Raw genomic sequence first — 22,984 nt, 5'->3', positions numbered from 1 at the left:
TCTTCAGACACGGCCAACTAAGAGAGAGGCATGCGTTCAACATGAACAGGAAAGGCTTCAAGATTCAGTCCTTAAGCGACATAGACGGAGTCACTACAAACCGGCAAGCCTCCGCCCGGTCTTCATTTCAAATTAAGACAGGTTCTTTTCCACGATAGCAAATATAGCCAACTATGCTATATGTATGTCCCTATATCTTGTAGGTGACAGGAAATCACCTGACTTCTACCGCGTTTAAGCAGGGCTAAGCACTACACGAACCTGAGCTACATAGGATTCAGGGTATCAATATCTGGACAAGGATTGGATAACCAATGCAGCAAGTGTTTGCATCCAACACCTAAACTTAATGCAACAATATATATATGTAACAATAATACTTTAACTGCATTTCGGAAATTAGGAGGCTTAATATGCTCTGGGGCTTGCCTTTCACAAAGTTGCACGGGCGGTGATCCGGGCACTCAACGGCGACCTCGTCTGGCACTTCTCCCGAGGGCTGCACCTCCTAAACCTCCAGTGTTGGCTGCTGCTGCTCCCCGCTCGGCTCCTCAAATTCCAGCAGTGTCACACCTTCTGGTACACCTATTGCATGCCGATGCACAAGATAAATATCATGGATGCATAAGGAATGACATGATGCTCATGATGAATGGATCACAGTAAGTGTTTAACGAAACATCACTGGACACTCATTTACTGATTAAGAATAACTCTATTCAAATCACTTTAAAACATGTATCTAACTTAACTTCAAGAACGAGATCTACTTACCTAACTTGCATAACCTAAGATAAAGATGCTCATCTTCAGTTAAAGGCCTAACACCTAGGAACATTACCACAAGCTTAGGAAATAGTAAAGGCATACTTAAATCAAAGTTAAGGTTTTACATGCAAACGAGTAGTTCCTTAATTCAATCACAATAAGAGTTCTATAATTCCAAATGACTTGCAAGAGGATATTCTGAAAAGCTTATGAAATTCTCTACAAATCATTTGTAAACATCAAAGCATTATTCTTACGTTAACCAAATCGAATTAAGGTAAACATAGAATCTGTCCAGAAATGACATGTTTACTAAATTAATTATTTAGTGATGACGAAAAAGCATAATTGGACCAAACCAAGTTTATCAACTTGTTGCACATACTAGAGGAACATCAGAAAGTATAGTGCCAACTTCTAAATAAATTATTTAATGCCCTTTTCTAATTTATTTAGTTAATTAGGTGATTAAAGCAATATATAGTAAAACTATTGAGAAAAATCTACAAAAATTACAGTAGCTATTTCATGCTTCACATAAACTACCATAAAAATTTCAAAGCAATTGGTCAAACAGAACTTGTTGTATCAAAAATAACAGATGGCAGGATTATTTCAAGCATAATTAGGAAACCCTAGTGAAAAGTGTCAAGCAACAGATTTCATATTTTTTCTAGCATCATTCTAGCATAAGAATAGCACTCACCAAATTTTACCTTTACTGGATCTATAGAAAAATTATGAAAATTCACACAAGATCCATCCACGCAAACAAGAGAATTTCCTATCTCCTACATATAGTGTCCAAAATATATGAAAATTTAACTACAAGCTATTCATGATATGAGCAGTACACCATAAAAATTTCATGCCATTTGGAGCTACATAGAAAAAGATATAATTACCCCTATTTCCTTTATGATTAAAAGAGATAATTAGCAACTCCATTTTTCATAACAGAATATGGCATAAATTATATTTTTAATATAAACTAGACATTATCATGAACTCAACAAAATTGGAACCACATCATTTGAATCTACCAACTAGTTGATACATATTTTTTGAAAATGTACACAAATCTGTGAAAAAGATTAAACAAAACAAAAATGAAAACCTAACCCTACTGCTGAGCCGGCCCGAAAGCACACGGCGGCCCACAACGCATGCGCCAGCAAACGCTAGTGTGGCCCAAAAGCGGCGCGGCCCACGCCGGTTCCCGCCTGAGTGCGACGACTGACGTGCGGGTCCCGCAAGATAGAGAGACAGGTAGGGGAGGAAGAAAGGACGGCGGCGTAGCTCGTCGCCGGTGACAGCTCCGGTGAGGCCATTGGTGTCAATGTGTTCGCCTCACCCGTGTGCACCTAGTGGTACCATCTATTGCAGGGATTACAGCAGCTAGAGGGGGTGGCGACGGCCATGGCAGCGCACGGCCACGGTTTGGCCGGCTCCGGCGAGGTGACGGTGTCACAGCCCTAGTGGGTGACCCTACGAGCATCAGGATCACACCCAGGACCCAGAGCAAGGAAAAGATGAGACAGCAAGGGGCTCGAGCGGCACAACCGTGTGCGAGCTCTGCCGGCGGCGGTCATGGCAACCCGGTGGAGCCACGCTCACGGTGAGCTCTACCTGAGGCGAAAACGCGATGACGGTGTGGTCGCGGACGTGGAGGAGCTCACGGTGGTGCTGTGGCTCTAATGAATCGGTCAATGGCGCTCGGTTGAGTGGGGTTTTTGGCTCGGCGGCTGCCACGGCGTCCCGGTCGCCGCTCTCGCGGAGGGAGACGATGGCAGAGAGTGAACTGACGAGACGCAGAGAGAGTGGCGAGGCGCTGGCTTTCATCTGGAGCACGAACACGCGATGTGGAGGCGCTGGCAGAGCATGCGCGCCACGCGGTGATCAGTTCCTGAGCCGGTCGGCCACGGCGGGCTCTGTCGGTTTTCTGAAACTTTGATTCAGTGTTCTACGACGACGACTGACAGGCGAAATTAATAGTGTTGGATCTCTTAAACCGTGACGAGTTAGTGGAAGTAATGTATACAAAAGTTATAGAGCTATGGTAGGGCTACAACTTTGATTTAGAAATCTACAGCTAATTCACCCTGTATCCTGAGTTGTATCAAGCCAAAGTTGGCTCGATCCAACTAGAATGGCATCTGTGACTTAGAAAAATTTTTAAGTAAGAAATCAGCAAGGAAATATGACTTGTGGGCCTTGTTTGAACATGTTCTAGCCATTTTCATAAGTTGATCATAAAACAACTTTTGTTCCATGATAAATTGGCTACAACTTTGGTAAAGGGTGCACAGCCATGCAAGATCTCTAGGTTGGACTTTTGAATCAGTCAAACAGTGTCACTCTAAGGGTCATTCAAAGTCAAACTCCACTTGAGGGCATTTTTGTCATTTTGATCCACGTGAACAATGTCCCATCAATTACCCTAAGTGTAGTTAAGGTGTATTAGACCCTAATTAACCACTCTACACAAGTGTTACACCAACTTCTAATGATCACATGTGATGAAGCAACAAAACAATCAATTTCACTCTAATGTTGCAATTCCATGTTTCACATGTTTCATGACTTTGGTGTAATTTTAAACTTGTCATATTACTACCATGTTGCCATGTTTTAAGGTATGAGAACTCATGTTGCATTCACATGTTGCACTACTACCATTCACAAGTAATCAAGTATGAAACAAACATAATGCATATGCATGTTTCAGTGACAATGGCATGATGATATAGATGATGCACATGTTTATGAAATGAAATGCACATTTTGTGGAAGCCAAACACCTAGGGTGTTACAATAAAAAGTGATTGTTTCTTGGTAGTTTGTAAGAATGCTTCTCACTCAATCTTATTACTCTACATTGCACTATTGCAGGTTAGCAGCAGCAAACAGCAAACCATGTCAAGGTCTTGCAAGGCTGAAGTATCTATTTAGTAGTACAAAGTGACACACTAGCTGAAGTGATCATTGATAGACAATACCAATGATAAACCGATTACAAACTAGTTATGTCCTTGTAACTGAGCATGTGTTAAGTTTCGAGTATGATGTGATAATTTAGATCTCCATTTGTTTGGTTTGCATTTCTGATTCTATTACTTATCACTCACACATTTGGAACTAGTATCTCTTCAAAGCTTTGAATTATATGGAGGGCAGTCAGTAACTGTTCGCCTTTTTTTTTCAGCTTCTGGTTCTGAACTTATGATAACTGCAAGGTTGCAAATGCCTCATATTTATATTTCCCTTGCCTTGTTCTACCACTTTCTGAGACATTTGGAACTATCCCGTAGAATCATGCAGGGATTTCTCTTTTAGCTCAAGACTCAAGAGCACTGATTTATACTGCAGTCAGCAGCAGCTCAGTTTTTTTTCTTCTTCTTTTGACTTCTTGTTCAGAACTTGTAATTTGAGACTAGAACAAAAGAGCGCTCTGGTGCATGCACTGAAACGTGGTGGTGGACACGCCGTTGGCAATTTAATGCAGTGTGCTCTTCCTGGATGGCCCCGTTCGCTTTTCCGAAAAAACAAGCTGCAACACTGTTTCGGCTGATTTATTGTGAGAGAAAAACATTGTTTTAGCTGAAAAAACAAGCTGAAAAGTACGGATTATAAGACAAGCGTTGGCAGACGTAGTGAGGTAATCTGATACTGTGCATCCAAACAACATTTTACAAGCGGATAATTATTGGCCAGTTATCTTGTGTACATCAAAATACAAATGTAAACACTTTACAGGTGTATATATTTCCGTTACATCCAAACAGGGCCTTAAGGTTACCCAAAAAAAGTCACAACTGATACATGCAATCCTCATTGTTGTTGCAAACTCTACGATGAAAACATAGCAAGGGATTCACAGAATCACAGTTGAGATTACAGATTAAATTAAAACATAGAAAAGCAACACATTAATAATACCTGAGTTTAAACATATAGTTCACACTTGAGATTACACACTGAATTAAAAAAGCAACGCATTAACAACTGAGTGACCACATAGAAAAGCAACACACATCAGCACCGGATCCACGAAAAACACAGTTTGAGATTACACCAAACTAAAACATAGAAGCAGAAGTCACACCTGAATGAAAACATAGGAACTCATTTATCTCAAGATTTTAGCATTTCACAGCCAAAATGCCACGGGATCCTGACGGATGGAACCAATTCTTGCTTCATGAGGCAGGCTGTAGCAACGAACCTTGCAGTTTCTAAGCTTGAGGTCGCCTTTCGTGTCATAACTGAGGGAGAAGGTCTTCAAACGATACATAAAACAACCGCCTTGGGGCCTGCCTCCCATAAAATCCAATTCATCAGCCCCCTGGCGGCACCCTGGGCTCATCCTGATCAGTCGTTGTGTTATCAGTGCAGACACACTCCACAAGGCAGAATTTGCCCTGGCGCATGTGCACAAGGGTGGCACTTACATGCTGCCCCTCAGCTGGGTCCTTGTTGTACACCTTCTTCTTGGTGCACTTGATATCAGGGGAAGGGTGCCGCAATGTTTTGCCAGTGTCGCCAATAGTCACGGTGCTGGCCATGGTGCAGCAGTAGAGGTACCCAAGGGTCTCCGGGTCTTTGGAGAGACCGACAAAGCCCTCCAGGGAGGGGTCATAGTGTCCATGGCCGGTGAAGGGGAACACCCAATGACCACATAGTTTCCACGCATGCTCCTTGGTGTCGAAGATGAAGGTGACGCCACTCCTGGTACAGACGAGGATGCATCCATCGGGTTGCACGCCGTAGGAGGAGACATCCGAAATCGAGAATGGAGGATAAGTGACTCGCCCCCACATCCACAGTCCACTGGGTTCCGGCTCCCGGAGGATTTCAAATGTGCCAATATCCAGAGCGAATAGCTTATCATCACTGACGGGGATGTAGAGTGGAAAAGCCGGAAAGTTTGGTGGGAGGTTCAAAGGTGCTGGTCTGATCCTGGACGTCGATAGTTGGGACTCCGCCTAAGATATCACCAGACGCGCCTGGATGCATCGCCATGATCTTGGTGCCAAAGGCTGACGTGAAGAACTTGGGAAACCCACGCGGCGCCCGGATGCGCATGAAAACTGGCAAGGGCTTTAAGCCGGACTGCTCAGAGTCTTCTCCTGAATCGGACGATTGCTCAGAGCGTTTGCCTGAGCGGCGCGACAAGCTCACCTTGCGGATGGAGTATCCAGAGTTCCAGTCATCAAACACAAGGTAAAGGTGCTGCTTACGCTGCTCCGGCATCCTCGTACTCGTAGATCTGGTTCCTGCGATTCGAATTCGAAGAAGAATCGATTTGTCAAATAGAAATCAATCAGGCCCAATCGTCCTTCCTACTGCAACTCAACCCGACAAATCAAAGTATCCAAATCTTAATCGAAGGCAACAGCGATTCGAATTCGAAGAAGAATCCGATTGTCAAATAGAAAATCAATCAGGCCCAATCGTCCTACCTACTGCAACTCAACCCGACAAGTCCAAGTATCAAAATCTTAATCGAGGACAACAGAGGAGATGAGGGAATCGCAGGAACGCACCTATACAAGTCGAAGATGGTGCGGCGGTTGAGGTCGAGGCTGAGGCGGAGGGAGAGGAGGCGAAGGGGGCATGGTATAAAGAGGAGCCAATTCCCTCAATGCCATCATAAATTTTGGCCCCGTTTGGTATAGATTCTTACCCGGCTCCTGAATCCATTTTTCAGCTCCGGCTGCCAAACGCCTCCGACCTGCTCAGATCCCAGGAAGAAGCCCCGAAATTTCCGCTGACACAATCGAGGAGAGAGAGGAGGAGCTGAAATTTGTAGCTTCTTCCGGCTCCGTCTGACGGTAGCGGGGACCATCGCGGTCACGGTCTCCTTTGCCCCCGCGCAGGAAACGACCGGCCAGCGCAGGGAAGGGCGACGGCTCGAAGTTGGCGGGGAGATGCGTTGAAGCCACCGGGCTGCGCCGGCGCGGAGTTGCGGGGGGCGCAGGCGACGCAGCCAGGGCACACGCGGGCGACCCCGGCGCGGCGCGCGGCGCGCGGCCACAGGGTCGCTGGGTCACTCGGTCCCGGGGCGAGGATGGCCGGGCGCGAGGACGAAGCGTCCGACTCGTGCGTCTGCGGGAGGCGAGCGGTTGGGGAACGGGAGAATTAAAAAAAATTGCAGTGGCATGTGTGTCTTTCAAACAAAATTTACCGGTCTTCGGCGCAGGCTCTAACGCCTACCATCAATTTAGAGAAAATGTCTTCATTGCTATAATAATCCCTTCGTTGCTATTCAAAATTACATGTTCTCTTCATTGCCATCAGTTTTAGATTTGTCGTTCTCTCGTTGCCACTACTGTTACACGGGAGTCACGGCGTGACTTCGCTCCCGTACCCAACGTCCAAACACCATCCGACGCTTCAAAAAGTACTTCTCTATTCTCGGTATCTGGCATCTGGCCGTAACCCTTGGACCTCCCGCGCCACACGCCATTACTGTCCTCCCGCTCCGGTGCACACCGCACGTCACGCCGTCGCTCTCTCTCCACGGCGTCCTTGCGCGGTCGTGCATTCGGGCGGCGGCGCTGACCGGCCGGCGGCCTACGTCCGGTGCGGTCTGGTGCGCGCGTCGCGTGCGCAGCGCAGTTGCAGCGGCGGCGCGGCTCTGCACTAGCCGGCAGCGACGGCCCGGGCAAGGCCGCGGCGGCACGGTGCGCCCCGAATCCATACCTTCCGGCAGCGGCGACGGAATATTCTTATAGTAGAGTCTTATCCACTCTATATGTAAACAAAATGGAAAAAGTCTACTTAAGCCCCTCACCTTTCATACTTGGTCTACTTCACTCCCCAACTATGAAACCCTCTGTTTTACCCCCTGAACTTTCCAAAACCGTCTATTTTACTCCGGTGGTTTTCAGCGACGATTTGCTACAGTAACCGCGTGTTGCTACAGTAACAATGGTTTTGCTACAGTGTCGTGTTTTGAATTTGCTTTTTAAACTTTGTTTTCGGTGAATTTTTAAAAAATCATAGTACATCATAGAAAAATCATAAAATGAAAAATCTAATTTTATTGGACTCCACATAAGTAGATCTACACAGTGAATATATAATACGGTATGCTTTAGTATAATTTTTTTTATAGCTTTAGATTAATTGAAAAATCCAATTTTATCTGTAATTAATTAGAATTTATCTATAACTAAGTTATACATAGTCCAATGAGTACGAAATTTTTACTATAGTTCAAGCATACAATAATTAGCGTACCATAAAAATTTCACCACAATTGGACCATAGAAGCTGCAGCTATGAATTATTCCAATTAATTATAGATAAAATTAGATTTTCCAATTAATCTAAGGCTATAGTAAAAATTTTGTACTAAAGCATACCGTATTATATATTTACTATATAAATCTACTCATGTGGAGTCCAACAAAATTAGATTTTTATTTTATGATTTTTCTATGATTTTTCAAAAATTCACCGAAAATAAAAAAAATCAAAACCACCGGTACTGTAGCAAACCGCCGCTGAAAGACCGCCCAGAGGGTAAAATAGACGGTTTTGGAAAGTTCAGGGGGTAAAACAGACGGTTTCATAGTTGGGGGTGAAGTAGACCAAGTATGAAAGATGAGAAATTAAGTAGACTTTTTCCTAAACAAAATTCCCGCCTTCCTTGTTTCAAATTCATTTGAATCTCATTTTGTCTCTCCTCTCGGTCTCTCACCACACAAAAGCAGGTGCTCGCCCCCCTCTCACAGAAGCTTGAATCGGACAGCAAGCTAATGAATTTCTTTTTCTCGCCTCTTCTGATGCAGGTTGGAGATGCTGGATGTGGGCAGCGGGCACCTCGCATACCCTCGGACTCGGACGGATGGACGAGCAGCAGCGCCGCGCGAGCTCCCTCCCACCTCTTCGCGCGCCACGCCACCCGGATACACCCCGCTCGGCTACCTGTGGCTAGAGCGGATTGCGCTGCGCGACGCACGCCGCGGCACGACCACGACGCACATCGGGGAATAGAGACGGCAGCGCCAGCAGCATGCGAGCGGCGGTCGTGGCTCCAGCAAGCGCGGACCAACAGCTGCAGTGTCCAAGCGCGGGGTCCTGGTTGTGTGGATGGCGACGGCTAACTGAACACGAGTTCAGTTCAAACTTGTTCTGTTCCCGTCTTAATCTCTCTTGATTCGGCATAAACAATTAGACCGGTCTTAGCAACTTTTGTTCCTGGGTCAGTGCTCTAGTACATTGATTTGGAGACCTAGGATAAAATCTTAATGCTTTGAAAAATTATAAGGTTTCAAAGTTTAGTCAACCACTGTAAATTTGGTACAGAATTAGTTTGTATTCAGAATTGCACCAGGTTCTGAATTCAGCTTCATTTGAAACTGAACCCATCCTGTTCAGCAGCCAGTCTCTCTCATATTTGCAAGAACAAAGTTTCTGAACTTCACTCAGTAACACTGATGGCAGACTGACATTCAGAGTTCAATGTTAGGTTCACACTTCGTATTCAGAGTTAAGAGAACATTTTCAGTTAAATATCTCAGGCTAAAGAGTTTCAGTTTCAGATATCTGTTTATCTTTCAACTTAGTTAATTCTCTTGCGTTCAGTCTGCATGCTTATTGATAATACGTTGTGAACTTGGATTGCATGTGTCGTCACTGCTTCTAGCGCTGGTTCTGAGGGATTCTTAGTTTCTATTTCAGGTTTCGGGTTTCTAAGGCATCTGCATGCGGCTCCGGCATCGTCATGTAGATCCAGCAGCTGCCGATGTGCGCACTAGCGGCGGCGGAAAGCTCTCTGCGCTCCACCCGTCGCAGCAGGAAGCATGGGCAGACAGAATCTTGGATTTGGAAGGTATGGATTCGGGGCGCACCACGCTGCCACCGCTGCCACGGCCTTGCCCGGGCCGCCGCTGCCGGCTGGTGCAGAGCTGCGCCGCCGCTGCAACCGCACTGCGCACGCGACGCGCGCACCAGACCGCACCGGACGCAGGCCGCCGGCCGGTCAACGCCGCTGCCCGAATGCACGACCGCTCAAGGACACCGTGGAGAGAGAGACGGCGTGACGTGCGGTGTACAGCGGAGCGGGAGGGCGGTGATGGTGCGTGGCGCGGGAGGTCCAAGGGTTATGGCCAGATGCCAGATGCTAGATGCCGAGAACAGAGAAGTACTTTTTTTGAACCATCGGATGGTGTCGACGTCGGATATGGGAGCGAAGTCACGCCGTGACGCCTCTTTAACAGTAGTGGCAAGTGAACGAAAAATCTAAAACTGATGGTAATAAAGGGAACATGTAATTTTGAATGGCAACGAAGGGATTGTTATAGTTTTCAATGACAATGAAGGAATTTTCTCATCAATTTATGCTCTAACGCCGTCAAACTGCAGGTATGAAAACTCAAAAATATCATTAAATTTAAATATGCCATTAATTTTTTTAGCATCTTAACGACTTTAAATAAAAAAACTCAAAACTAGAAAGGTGTAGATCTCGTCAAGATCTATAATTTTCATATAAAAATTATTTTCATTTAATTCCACAAGAAAAATATGATTTGATATGATTAATATATCTTAGAAAAATCATATCTTTTTTGTGGAATTAAATAAAAATAATTTTTATATAAAAATTATAGATCTCGACGAGATCTACAACTTTCTAGTTTTGAGTTTTTTCATTTGAAGTCGTTAAGATGCTCAAAAAATTAATGACATATTTACATATAAGGGTATTTTTGACTTTTCATACGTTAGAGCCCAAACCAACGACAGTGGCACATAGGGCATTACGATTTTTTTTAATGGCACATAAGGAATTCCTCCCTAGGAGAGGATGAGGAGAGAGGGAAAAAAAAGGATGGGAGGAGAAAAAATATAAGGAGACAAAAAAAAAAGGAGGCGCTAGGCAACTGATACGTAAGGTAAGAAAAGAAAAAGAAAGGAAAAGAAAAAAAAGATAATGGTATTATTAACTTTTTACTCTTTTGTTTACGTGGAGAAGCTGTTTTGCCATATCACCTATAAAAACGGCTCTAGCTCCATAACAAAAGCTGCTCTTTAAAAAAAACTAAAATCGGAGCTGTCTTTGAGAAGCCGAAGCCCTACCAAACAAGTCGTCTAGCTCTTCATTGAAATTTCCAGACTTCACTGCCATCAGATAAGATTTCTGATTCCCTCGATGCCATTTCTGTCCATCTAGCGTTAGTTTGCTGGTAAGTTTCTCTTTTTTTCAGTGCCACTGAAGGCTGTCGCCATGTAGCCTGTTCGCTTAGTCGTATTTGGCTTATCAACCAATGAACAATATTTTTCTCTCACACCAAACCATCCAATAGTACTTTCAACCATGGATATAGCCTGTTCGGTTGGTATTAAAGCCGTCTGAAATTGATTTGTTATAAAAAAAAAATGTTGTAGATTACGGATAAGCCAACCAGCCCAACGAATAGGGCGATGATGGGATGGACAAGCTCGCTAGCAGTTCAATAATCAGCAACCTCCCTCGTGCACACCATCCAGGGAGGAGCTGCCGAGCTGCCATAGCTCATCTGTCTCCGCTTGAGCATTGCATCGAGAAGGTGGGCCTGATAGGGTGAGCTTCTGGTTGCGAAGGGAAGAGGCAAAGTGACGACAAATAGGGACATGGCGTGAGCAACGAGGACGCCTGCAAGGAGCCATATCATGCGGTGCTTGCGGCAACTCGTGCAGCCGCGTCTCTCAGTGCCCACACCGTGCGTGCGAGCACAAAAGCAGGTCAGTGCAGCGTCGTTGTCGTCGCCTTATTTATTCCTGTCTTGGCGGCCAGCGCCCACCATAGCATCACTTCGCCATGAACCTGCTGGCAGCGTCTTCGCCGTTTCGGCGGTGCGAGGAGACGAGCACGTGTGCAGCAGCGTGGAGCAGGGCCGCGGCCACAAAAGCATTAGAGCTTGCAACCGCCCCCGCAGCCGGTGCAGCGCGCCCAGGGCCGCTCGCACAGCCCCATCCCTCAGGCAGCAGAATGGATTCTGCGAATCGTTGAGAAAGCTAACGCGCCTGTGTCTGTGACATACTTGTCCACCGATGCTGCTGAGAGCGAAACCAATCTCCTGCAATCCTTGGTCGTATTCAATGACAGGCAGGTCCCTCTTGTGAAGAGTCCAGAGCACCACAGCTCTGAGAAATGGGATGCCCTGCTCTATAGAAACCACCATGGGCGGAGATAATCAGGTATTACGCATGAATCCCGATACCATTTTTTCTTATGAACCCAATTTTGAGCCTAACAGACTTACTTTTTTTTTTAGAGTTTAAGGGTGGCCCTCGGCCTTTATATTGCAAAGACCAAACCGTTAAGCTCCTTACAACATTTAAAGTTCAAAAACTCCCACAGAACCTCAAAAGGCCTCAAAAGGCAAACAAACGCCCAGAAAACAGAACTAACTATTGCCATCATTACATCTCCAAGCTTCCGCCAAACCCGCAACACTAATCCAGTTTCTTTCACGAGCCAACCTTTCCAGATCAACTTCATTTGTCAGAAGAGCTTTAACTTCATCAGCTATATTGATCTTCCAGCCATTCCCAAGTTGAAATAAGATACGATCCCATTCAACATTCACCTGACCAAGTCAGGTAGCCGGTGAGGTCTTGTGGCAAAGCTTTTCAGCTTGTCCAGGTGATCTAGAAATTCTGAGATTTTCTCCTTCGGACACAGAGAACTCCAATTTTGCAGCATTGTTGTTACCTTCACTATCAGCACTCGCACATCTATCTAGAGTGATCCCTGAAAACACAAGTTGTTTCTTAGTTTCCAAAGCCCCCACAGGGCAGCAGCACAAAAAATATTTTCCACTATGAATTTCGTATTACTAATCCACATAGTCTCAACGGAAATAAAATTTGTGCCAACTTGTCTATTGAAGATCTCAGAAAGAATTGACCAAAGCTGTTTAGCTACTACACAATTAAAAAATAAGTGATTGACAGTTTCAGTCTCTGAACAAAACAAACATGTAGGATCCTAGATTTTCTTTCTGATACTCAAATTATCCCTAGTCAGAACCTTGTTTTTAGATAACAACCACAGAAAGAAATGGACTCTAGGTGGGACCTTCAGTGCCCAAACAGCAAGAACAACAACACAGGAGAAATACCCCTAAAATTAATGACTATATATAAGGATTGTGAAGAATATACATTATGAGAATTAAACTGCCATATTAGTGAATCTTCCTCATCAGTAAAGCTAATAGTAGAAGCTAACTGGACCACCTCTAACCAAAGATTGTATAATCTACCATCGACACATCTTCTCAAAGTGCATTTCAAATCAATACCACCCCACAGGGATGCAACCGTAGCATCCTTCTCATTAATTAATACGTAGGTCTCCCAATATTAAATAACTAGACTAGAAGTACCTAACCAATTATCTTCCCAAAACTTGCACTTCTTACCATTTCCTATATGTCATCTATATCCCATTTTTGCTACAGAAGCAGCTCTCATAAAACCTTTTAAGAACTCAGAGGCTCTAGAGGAGGAGCTATAAAAAATGTTAGGTCTATCAGTATTGTACTTGAAGTCTAAAAATTGTCTCCACATCTTATCACCATCTAGATTATACCTTTTAACCCAAGAAGCTAAGAGACACAAATTTAAATCTCTCAAGTTAGAAACACCTAGGCCTCCATACTCTTTTATCATATTGACACTCTCCCAGTTGGCCAAATGAAATTTACGAGATGTGGGGCTATCACCCCATAAGCAATTACCAAGATGAGAGTGTATAACTCTAATGGCTCACTTAGGAAATTTAATAAACGAGAGTAAGTATACAGAAATACTAGCTAAACAAGACTTAATGAGAACTAATTTCCCTGCATAGGACAACAACCTACCTCTCCAACCAACCATTTTCTTCACCATTTTATCCACTAGAGGCTGAATGTCCTCCCTACTAAGCTTCCCATAATGCAAAGGGACCCTTAAATATTTGATAGGTAAGGTACCAATCGGACAGGAGAACAAATGAGCAAGATTATGAACTGCTTCAGGTTCAACATTTAACGGAATTAACTCACTTTTATGAAAATTGATCCTCATACCAGACAACTGTTCAAACCAGATGAGGATACTTTTTAGGTTCCTAGTGTATTCTTCCTCAATTGTAGAAAAAAGAATGGTGTCATCTGCATACTGTAGAGACACAATACCGCCTACCCTAAAGTTTTCAGCTATCCCTTTAATAATACCTTTTTAAGCCCCCTTCTGGAGCATTTTGTAAGAACATCACCTACTAGATTAAAAAGCAAGGGAAAGGTAGGATCACCCTGCCTTAACCTTTTCCCAGGTTTGAAAAAACTACTTTCTTCGCCATTAAGGTTGACTCCCACAGAACCTCCAAAAACTAAATGTCTAACCCAAACAATCCAAGTGCTACTGAAACCTCTAGTCCTAAATATTTCAAACAAAAATCCCAAGAAACTCTGTCATATGCCTTCTCATAGTCTAATTTCAGGATTATATCAGGATCACCTGATACATTAAGACTATGTACTAATTCATGAGCAACCACAACACTCTCTAAAATATATCTACCTTGAATAAATGCACTTTGTTGAGGAGAAATTAATCTATTCATAACTTTCCTAATCTAAGAGTTAACACTTTGAAAAACACCTTAAAACTGCAGTTAATGAGACTGATAGGTCTAACATTTTTCATGGATCTAGCTTTATCTACCTTAGGGACGAGGGAAATCATAGCAAAGTTAAGTCTTTTCAAATCAAGATTCCCTCTATGAAAATCATTGAACATATCAACTAAATCAGTCTTGATCAAATCCCAAAATTTATGATAAAACATAAATGAGAGCCCATGAGACCCAGATGCCTCATCAGCATAGCAACTCCAAACTGCTTCCTTAATTTCTCCTTCCGAGAAAGGAGCAGTTAGTAATTCATTCTCACTACCACTTACTAAATCCTCGTGTCTCCAAAAGCCTTGACCTAAAGAGATAGGGGGTTTGTCCTCTCTTGTAAACAAATGTTTGTAGAAATTTAAAGCAATGTCCATCATCCCCTTCTGGTCCTCAACTAGACCATTAGGGTCTTCCAGAACCTCTATCCTCTTCTTTCTACTTCTGATTAGCTATAGCATGAAAATAAGTTATATTCCTGTCCCCTTCTAGGATATTCCTGTCTCTATATCTCTGCCTCGCCTTAATCTCTTCTAAAGTCCAAATCTTCTCTAATTCCTTAGAAACAAAGTCTATTCTATCCCTTTCCTTCTCAGATAAAATCCTAGAATCTAACTCGGCTTGTCATTGTACTCCAAAGCAAGCTCATTTTATATTTATTCAGCCTAGCTACTTTATAATCTGCGCGCTGTCGAACGTGCTCATAGGATCTGCGCGATGTCGAAAGTGCTCATAGGATCATCAGGTTCAGGTCGATGCCATGCTTGACAAGACAATCTGCGCGCTGTCGAACGTGCTCATAGGATCATCAGGTTCCACCTTCACGGAGGACATCTTCCGGCTGCTTAGGGGCTGGGGTTCAGCGTCCCACTGCGACGAGTGTACCTCTGCCAGGGTGAGCTGCCCAACTACATAGCAGAGCAAGATTGAGAAAGCAACATCCTAGGAGGAAAGATCGATAGTTGTATTTTTCCCTGTCATGTTGTTAAGTTCTGTAAATTGGGGGCGTGTACATCTAGTGTGATTCCTGATAGAGTGGTCTCTGATTCGGGAGACGTCCATTGATTTGTTCGATGATATATCGTTCTTACATGGTTAGGTACAACAAAAGGGCTTTGGGAGATTTTGTTGTTTCTGTGCAGTATTTAGCCATTGAGATGGCGCTGGTGCAGCGCTCTGGATCGGTGCTAATTCTTCTAGGTGAAAACCATTTTTGTTTTAGGCACCTAGGAGCTTCAACTTGAAGTAGGTGAAGCTGGAGCCAATGCAAAGCCTTTTCAACTCATCTTTCTGCTTCTTCATAAATTCATTGTCACATCATAAAATCGCTAATATGACACTATTTAATGAGAATGAATGAAACAACTATTGTGTTCGTCTCAAAAAAAAATTCCTATTGTGTAGAACTAACCCTAAATACCCTGCATACTTAATGAGAATGAAACTCCTATTGTGGAGAACCTAGCATATTCATGACCCTAACAACTGACTGTATATCTGATACAGAAACATGTGTAGAACTTAGGCCACGTTTAGATGCCAAAAAAATTTGGCCTCAGCCAAAAACCTGACAGCAGCAGGTTTTAGCCAAAAACCTGAGATCCAAAATTTTTAGGTTTGCTGTTTAGTTGCCAAAAAAATTTGGATGCCATTCCCAAAACCTGACAGCTGCACCATTAAGGTCTGTCATGCAACATTGGGCCCACATGCATGCACCCAATGCATGCTGAAGCTTCAAATGCATGCATGCTATTGTCTCTCATGCAACAACATGCATGTTTGATCACAATGACACAACAGATGTAATTAACAATTAATCATGCATAATTTATCCACAAAACTGTACTGACACAACTGTACATATGCAGTACACATACATGTCCTCAAACACACAAAACTGTCAAGAATGGTTTAGCAAAGCATAAGCAATCGAATCACGAAATTCATTCATCAGATCAGACTCATCCTCAACTTCCTCGGGGTCAGGCTGATTCTCAGATGCTTCTCGTGGCACATAGTTATCACCACGGTCACACCTTGCAAAGTGTCTATCCCCTATGCCACTTATCCTAATGAAATTATGTAGAGCACAACATGCAACTATGATTTGGCTTTGTTTATGAGGTGCATAAGAAGGGATCTGATGCAAGATGCGCCACCTCATTTTCAAAACTCCAAATGACCTTTCAATGACATTCCAAAGACATGAATGTGCATAATTGAAGGTCTCATATTTACCTTGGGGTTCTAGGGCATCTCGATACTCCTGTAGATGGTACTTAATTCCCTTATAAGGAGCAAGGTAACCTAGCCGGTTAGGGTACCCGGAGTCCACAAGGTAATATTTCCCTACATCAGCAAAAAAATATTTTACATTCAAGTAGTTGAACAACAAGGACCCAAATATGCTATCAAATAGGTGTGTACCTGCAGATGGATGTGGAAAGACATGGCTGTATGTTGTTGTTCCATCATTGAATACTCTCATGTCATGTACAGACCCCGGCCAACCAGTAAGAACAAATGTAAATCTCATGTCAAAGTCACAGATAGCCATGACATTTTGTGTAGTCATGTCCTTACGGCACAAGTGCTGCACAAACTTATCATTTGGCACCACACAAGGTACATGAGTCCCATCTATACCCCCTATGCAGTCCTTGAAGTAGGGATAGAACCTAGGGTTTCTCAGTCTAGGATGCATTGTTCTAAATTGTGGGTCGACAGGCTTAATAATGTCAGCAACAAGCTTGACCATACACTTCAAAACTTTGTTTAACATGTTGGAGACAGTCCCTAGTGACCTCTCAAATCTGTCCTCAGCTTGCCTAAAAGATTGTGGTGCCCCAATCATCCAAAGAAACATCCCTAGAGCCTCAACCGAGGTAGACTTAGCACTAGATTTCATGCCATATGATTGTACTAAAAGATCATGCAGTCTATGGAACATAGGTGGGCTCATTCTAAACATGCTATAACAGGCCTTGCTATCCCCAAGCTTCCTCTGTACCCATTCCAAACCAGTCATGGTAGGTTGCCTATACTCAACCCTATTCAAATGCTTGTCAATGTGCAGGGCATACTGGTACATACCATAGATAAAAGCATCATCATCTTCAGCATCCTCTAACTCAGCCATCATCATCTCTTGTAAAACATCCCAAGGGTCTACACAATGGGTTGCTGCTGCTGATACAACATGAACATGTGAGAACAAACAAGGAGTAAACTCAGTCATGAATCACATTACAACTCAATGTCATGCATGACTACGTTCACTGACATGTGCCAGTCACTCTCACCCATGCATCACATAGTTCAAATGGTCACCATACTTGAAGTTCACCAAACATTACTACATTTAAGTTGTTGAAATAAGAAACATCACAAACATAGTTGAAACACACATTCATGCACTACAGACTTAGTTCAAATGACATAGGACATGATTGACATTGTTTCAGGACACCATTACGATAAGAACTTCAATTCATAGACGAAATAAGATAAGATGGTCTATGGGTCGATCGGCGCAGCTTGCTCGATGATGATCATCCTTTCTTCCGAACCATTGGCAAGGAAGAAGTCCATATCACTTTCATTGTGGATGATGTTGTACAGCCCTCTGAACAATGTAGGAGTCTGTGCACTTATACCCATCTCCTTTACTATCTGGGTGACCCTGTCTATCTTCTGGCTAAGGGCGGATCGTGAATTGTGGGCCTCTTGCTTCCTGTGCTCAAACATGCTCTCCATCAAGCAGAGCCTACGGTTGGCAATTTCATTGTGTGTCCTCATGTTGTTGTCCATTGCCCTCAGTGCTGGGCTCTTGGACCTCTTGCGTGGGCTAGAGACAGTGGTGCTCGTGCTGCTGGCCCTCTTGTTGCCAATGCTAACTGGGGTGAGCTGGTCATCCTGTTCATTTGTTGCCTCTTCATCCGAGCTTCCACCATCCAAGTCAATAGTACCACCTTCACCAGCAACAAAAGAGGTGGAGCCATCGACTGTGTTTCCAGTAAACATTTTGTCCATTTGATCTAAGTACTCAGGCAAACCTTTCCTGAACTTCATCAAATCAGATTGCCCCTGCAATATGAAATCATTTGTTATGCAGTGTGTTACTTAGTAAGTGCTGAAACACAGAAGAGATAGATAGACCATTTATGTTTGTATTTGCTTTCCACCATGCATCACTGGCCTCAACAGTTCCATCGTCGCTACGGCCTAAGCCAGAGTCGTAGCGGAGCTTGTTACAGAATGCCCATTGGGCCTTCAGCTGCCTTAGCCTACCAGCAATCTGTTCCTTGTCATGGACCAAACCTGTTGCTGCTTGGTACCTCCTTATGAGGTCCCTCGACCCAGTCTTGCTCATGACTCCCTTGGTACAATTGCCAATGGCAATTTCATGGCACCATATGTCACAGAACTTCTTAGTGTTCGGTACAGTCCAGTTGGCCTTGTGTTTCATAGCCTAAACGATGCTTGTTTCAGTACACCACATGTACAAAGATTAAACCATTTGGTAAACACTTAAGCTAGGTTAATCAATATCTACAACTGTTGTAGCTTAAATTTGTATCACAGAACACCCATAGCACCAGCAACTAAATAATACATATAGCATCCTAGACACATGCATGTAACTCAGCAGATCTACTACTAAACAGAAGATCAAGGAGAAAGGGAGTGGAATTTGTACCGGGACTCGCGGGGCGTGCATGTTGTCGGCCTCATTGAAGTTGTCATCAAGAATGGCTGGCCCCGGCCCGCGTACACGCGCACTGCGGCCCCTGCGACGGCCAGACACGCCTCCCCGTGGAGGAGACAGAGGAGGGACGAAGCCGCCTCCAACGGATGTTCCACCCATGCCTGCTCCTTGTCCTCCTCCGCCGGCGATGCCAGTGTTCGACCCGAGGTTGCGCGCACTGTTGCGGGAAGGCACGCGGATGGGGGTGGGAGCCATGGGGGACCTCGTTGTCCCCCCCGAATGTAGCCCGCGTAGGCCTCCATCTGCGGCCAGTCCTCGCCGGCGTTGAGATCCAGCGACTCCAACCCCAGCCGGGAATGGTTGAATCTGCTTGAACCTGACAAGGTTTGCGCCGCGTCGGGGAAGAGGCCGCTACTGCCGGCATGGCCCCAGGGATTACCAGGCGCCAGGAAATCCCTGGTGCGCGCGTCGTTGCTGTGGCCGACGCCGTCGATGCCGTGGTCGCCATTGTAGCCGGCGCCGCTCATGTCGTTGCCGTCGTGTCCTTCCATCACCGAACGCGTGAAGGTGGTCCTCGATCTGGACTCAGACAGGGTGGATCTAGCGGCGGAGCTCGTGGATCTGCGCGGCGGCGGTGGGATGGCTGGAGATCGGCGGTGGTGGGAGGGAGTGACCAGCGGCGGGGGGCTAGGGTTCGAGAGTGGATGAGATTGAGGGATAGAGCGCCAGTGTCGGGCGAGCGTGATGAATGGATAAGGGGTGGGTGCGGGGTACCAGACGTCCTTCACGCCTCCCAAGCCGCACAGGACCAGGCCGAACACCCCACCGTGAACAATACCAGGCCAAAATATTTTTGGGTGTCGTTTAGTTCCAAAAAGCCCAAAGTCAAAAATTTTTGGGCTGGGCCAAAATTTTTTGCAATCTAAACGCGGCCTTAGCATATTCATGACCCTAACAACTGATTGTATATCTGATACAGAAACAGTATTAAAGGCCCCCCCCCTACATTTCAGACCTCAAATCTCTTGCAGCATTTCGAATTCTAAGGTCCTGTTCGCTTGTCTTGTAATCCGTACTTTTCAGCTAGAACAATGTTTTTCTCTCACAACAAATCAGTCGGAACAGTGTTTCGGCTTGTTTTTTCAGCGAAGCAAACGGGGCCTAAGTATAATTAGACAACCAAAACCGAGATCAGCTGGATTAGGGAGAGAACTTTTGCATATCTGAATAGTCGATTGCATATCTGAATAGTCGATTGCATTATCCATCAATTTCTATATAGACAGTCGGCAAGAATATCAATGGCCGTGCTAGAATTATCATGCAGTTGTACAACACATGCACGAGACCGTGCGTCCAACAAAGGAAGAAAAGGGAGCATCCATCCACCACCCAACAAGGCTGAATAAATAACTATGAACAGAATTAACCGATGGTACCAACAACAGCTTGTGAACAAAACCGATGGTACCAACAACAGCTTGTGAACAAGCTACATACTCGATCTTCAGTCCAGTTCAGATCAGTTCACCAATCTAGGCTAATGTTCCTCGAGAGGAAAAGGTTATCGATGTACTCTATGATAGGACTCGAAGCATCAATGTATCTCCTCATCTCCTTCTGCACCGAGAAATCTGTGTCAACAATCAATAAAGGACACTGTTAACACTCGATCAATCCCTGGAGAAATAAAGGCATTTTCTTTCGAGAGGTCGAAATTCGATTGTAATAATGCTTAAAAACGTGGTGGGTGTTCATGTTTGCCTACCAGTTTCGTTCAGCCGCACTATCAACTGCTCCCTGGTTGGAAGAGTGTACATGCCAGCACCAACAGCCTTCCTTATAGCCCAGCTATGAAACGGCGCGCAGACCTGCCCGTAAGCTGTCGTAGCAGCATCATACAATGAACCCCTGAAAAACCAAGTGCCAAAGAATCAGAGCGACCTGTCAGTATGTATATTTTAAAACAAAACAACTACCTGTCAATCATAGCACTTGACAGTTATACATGCAATAGCTTACGGGCATCAATTGGCAATTGGTAAATACTATATTTATCCGTAACAACCAGTTCTGAATCATGCAGTTGCCATCACACAAAAGGACATCAGACGTTGTATACAGGACAAACAGACGCCTTGAAATGTTCAGAGTTTCGTGATGAGATGTTTGCGTTTGGTTGAATGTAAGGAGACGTACTCGGTGGCGAGGAATTGCTCGAAGAGGGCCTTGATGAGGCCGAGGCCGAGGCGGACCCTGCGCAGGTTCCGGGAGTGGCTTCCCTGCTTCTTCACGCAGTCATTCTGGATGTCCTTGTCGAGGATGTCGCTCAGCGTGCGGTACGACTTGCCAGCACCGATGAGATCGTTCACCTGGAAGGATGGATGGGCGCATTCAGTATTTTATCCACACGGGGAAGCGCCTGTACGTTCCTTTGCCGGGAGTACGCGTGAGCAATTTTGATTGGTACTAATAACGCTGACCATTGAAATTTCGAAAGAGTCTGCACGCAATCGACTGCAAGTCAAATCAACGCGGCAACGTTCTTTCCTGGAGCTTCCTTGAAGGAAAAGAATGCAAAGTTTCGATTCTTTTTGCGGTGACGTACGTTCTTTTTTTTTTTTCTAGAATGAGGGAAAAGATAGAATAATCCTATCTGTTTTTTTTTTCGGGCAACGTCGGTGGACGCTGCAAGATCCAATGAAAGTCAAAAACAGCATATGGAGCCATGTTATCTCGTCAGCCGTGTAAAATCTTGGATCCCTGTCACGGAGATCGCAACAACGGTACAAGCGAAGCAAACGATCCCGGTAGCGGCGAAAAAAAGGGGAAATTTTGCGCAGAACGATCGCGAAGGGGATCGATCGGCGGGACGGGATCGTCGGGCGCTCACCTTGGTAACGTACTCCATCTCGGCGAACCTGAAGGCCATCCCGAGGCTGCTGAAGAGCACGGAGACGAGGGCGCAGGTGTCGCTGAAGGGCGCGAGGCGGAGCTCCCCGCTGTCGGCCTCCATCCCGCGCGCCAGCTCCTCGAACGCCTCCGCCACCGCCGTCAGCGGCGTCTCCATCCCCTGGCGCGCCGCCACGACGGCCGCCGCCCCTTCGCACAGCTGCTCCGACGGCGCCTGCGCCTGCGCCGACGACGACCACGCCATCTGCCTGAACCCGAGCATCCTGTCCCGTCCTCTCTCTCTCCCCCCGGAAACGCGTGACCGTTGGCGGGCGCAACGGAGAGAGGCGAAGGACACGCGGCGAGGTGTGCGAACGCCCCACCTCCGCGCGCGGCTTGCTGGGCTGTGTGGGGGGGAGGGGGGAGGGGGGAGGGTGAAAGGCTGGCTGCCTATGTATAGGAGGCCGGAACGGAATTCTTCCGTGGGACGTGGGAGTGGATGAGGATTCGAGGGGCAACCGGTTTGGCGAATCGGATCCTGCTTTATATAGCCATCTCGTCTCGTGGGGAATTGTCGAATCGAGAAGACGATGGAAAAGGAGGTGCCGAACGGACAGTGACGGGGAGTCAGGCGTGGCAGGCTAGCAGGGAGGGTCGCAAAAATACATCTTTTTTCCATTTCCATTTTCATGAGATGTTATATTCTCGGGGTGCAACAGTACTCCGTCCAAGAAAGAATACTACCACAGTGCCATGTTTTAGTAAATTTGACCACTTATAGATAAAAATATCAATAACTATGATATCAAGTAAATACCATTACATTAGTTCTTTAAAAAACCATTACATTAACTATAAAATATATTTTCATAATAAATTGATTTAGAGTCATAGACGTGAATATCATTTACTCGAAATTTGGTCAAACGTGAACCATTTTAATTGGCATG

The 22,984-nt window shown here is 45.1% G+C and overlaps 1 protein-coding gene and 2 pseudogenes across 1 annotated transcript; all 3 read right to left on the bottom strand.

Moving 5' to 3' along the window:
- Positions 1 to 4,540: 4,540 nt before the first annotated feature.
- Positions 4,541 to 6,890, bottom strand: LOC136538202 (uncharacterized; annotated as a pseudogene).
- A 9,444-nt stretch (positions 6,891 to 16,334) lies between these two features.
- LOC136536211 (uncharacterized) lies at positions 16,335 to 18,902 on the bottom strand (annotated as a pseudogene).
- Positions 18,903 to 20,382: 1,480 nt separating this feature from the next.
- Positions 20,383 to 22,455, bottom strand: LOC136538201 (ACD11 homolog protein-like). Its single transcript, XM_066530190.1, has 4 exons — positions 22,036 to 22,455; positions 21,342 to 21,514; positions 20,911 to 21,053; positions 20,383 to 20,776 (listed from the first exon to the last, which is right to left on the bottom strand). The coding sequence occupies exons 1-4, from the start codon at positions 22,315 to 22,317 to the stop codon at positions 20,670 to 20,672; spliced, it is 705 nt and encodes a 234-aa protein (XP_066386287.1). The 5' UTR covers positions 22,318 to 22,455; the 3' UTR covers positions 20,383 to 20,669.
- Positions 22,456 to 22,984: the final 529 nt, after the last annotated feature.

Source organism: Miscanthus floridulus, chromosome 2, assembly GCF_019320115.1.
Source record: "Miscanthus floridulus cultivar M001 chromosome 2, ASM1932011v1, whole genome shotgun sequence".
NCBI lineage: Eukaryota > Viridiplantae > Streptophyta > Magnoliopsida > Poales > Poaceae > Miscanthus > Miscanthus floridulus.
The sequence above is the reverse complement of the archived record's forward strand: the minus strand, read 5'-3'. Positions and strand labels throughout refer to the sequence as shown.

Bases quoted from the DNA above. Each gene is read 5' to 3' on its own strand.
- LOC136538201 (XM_066530190.1), bottom strand. From the start codon at position 22,317: ATGCTCGGGTTCAGGCAGATGGCGTGGTCGTCGTCGGCGCAGGCGCAG. The intron at 21,515-22,035 runs GTGAGCGCCCGA...CCATCCTTCCAG, and splicing joins AGATGGAGTACGTTACCAAG to GTGAACGATCTCATCGGTGC. The intron at 21,054-21,341 runs GTACGTCTCCTT...TTGGTTTTTCAG, and splicing joins GAGCAATTCCTCGCCACCGA to GGGTTCATTGTATGATGCTG.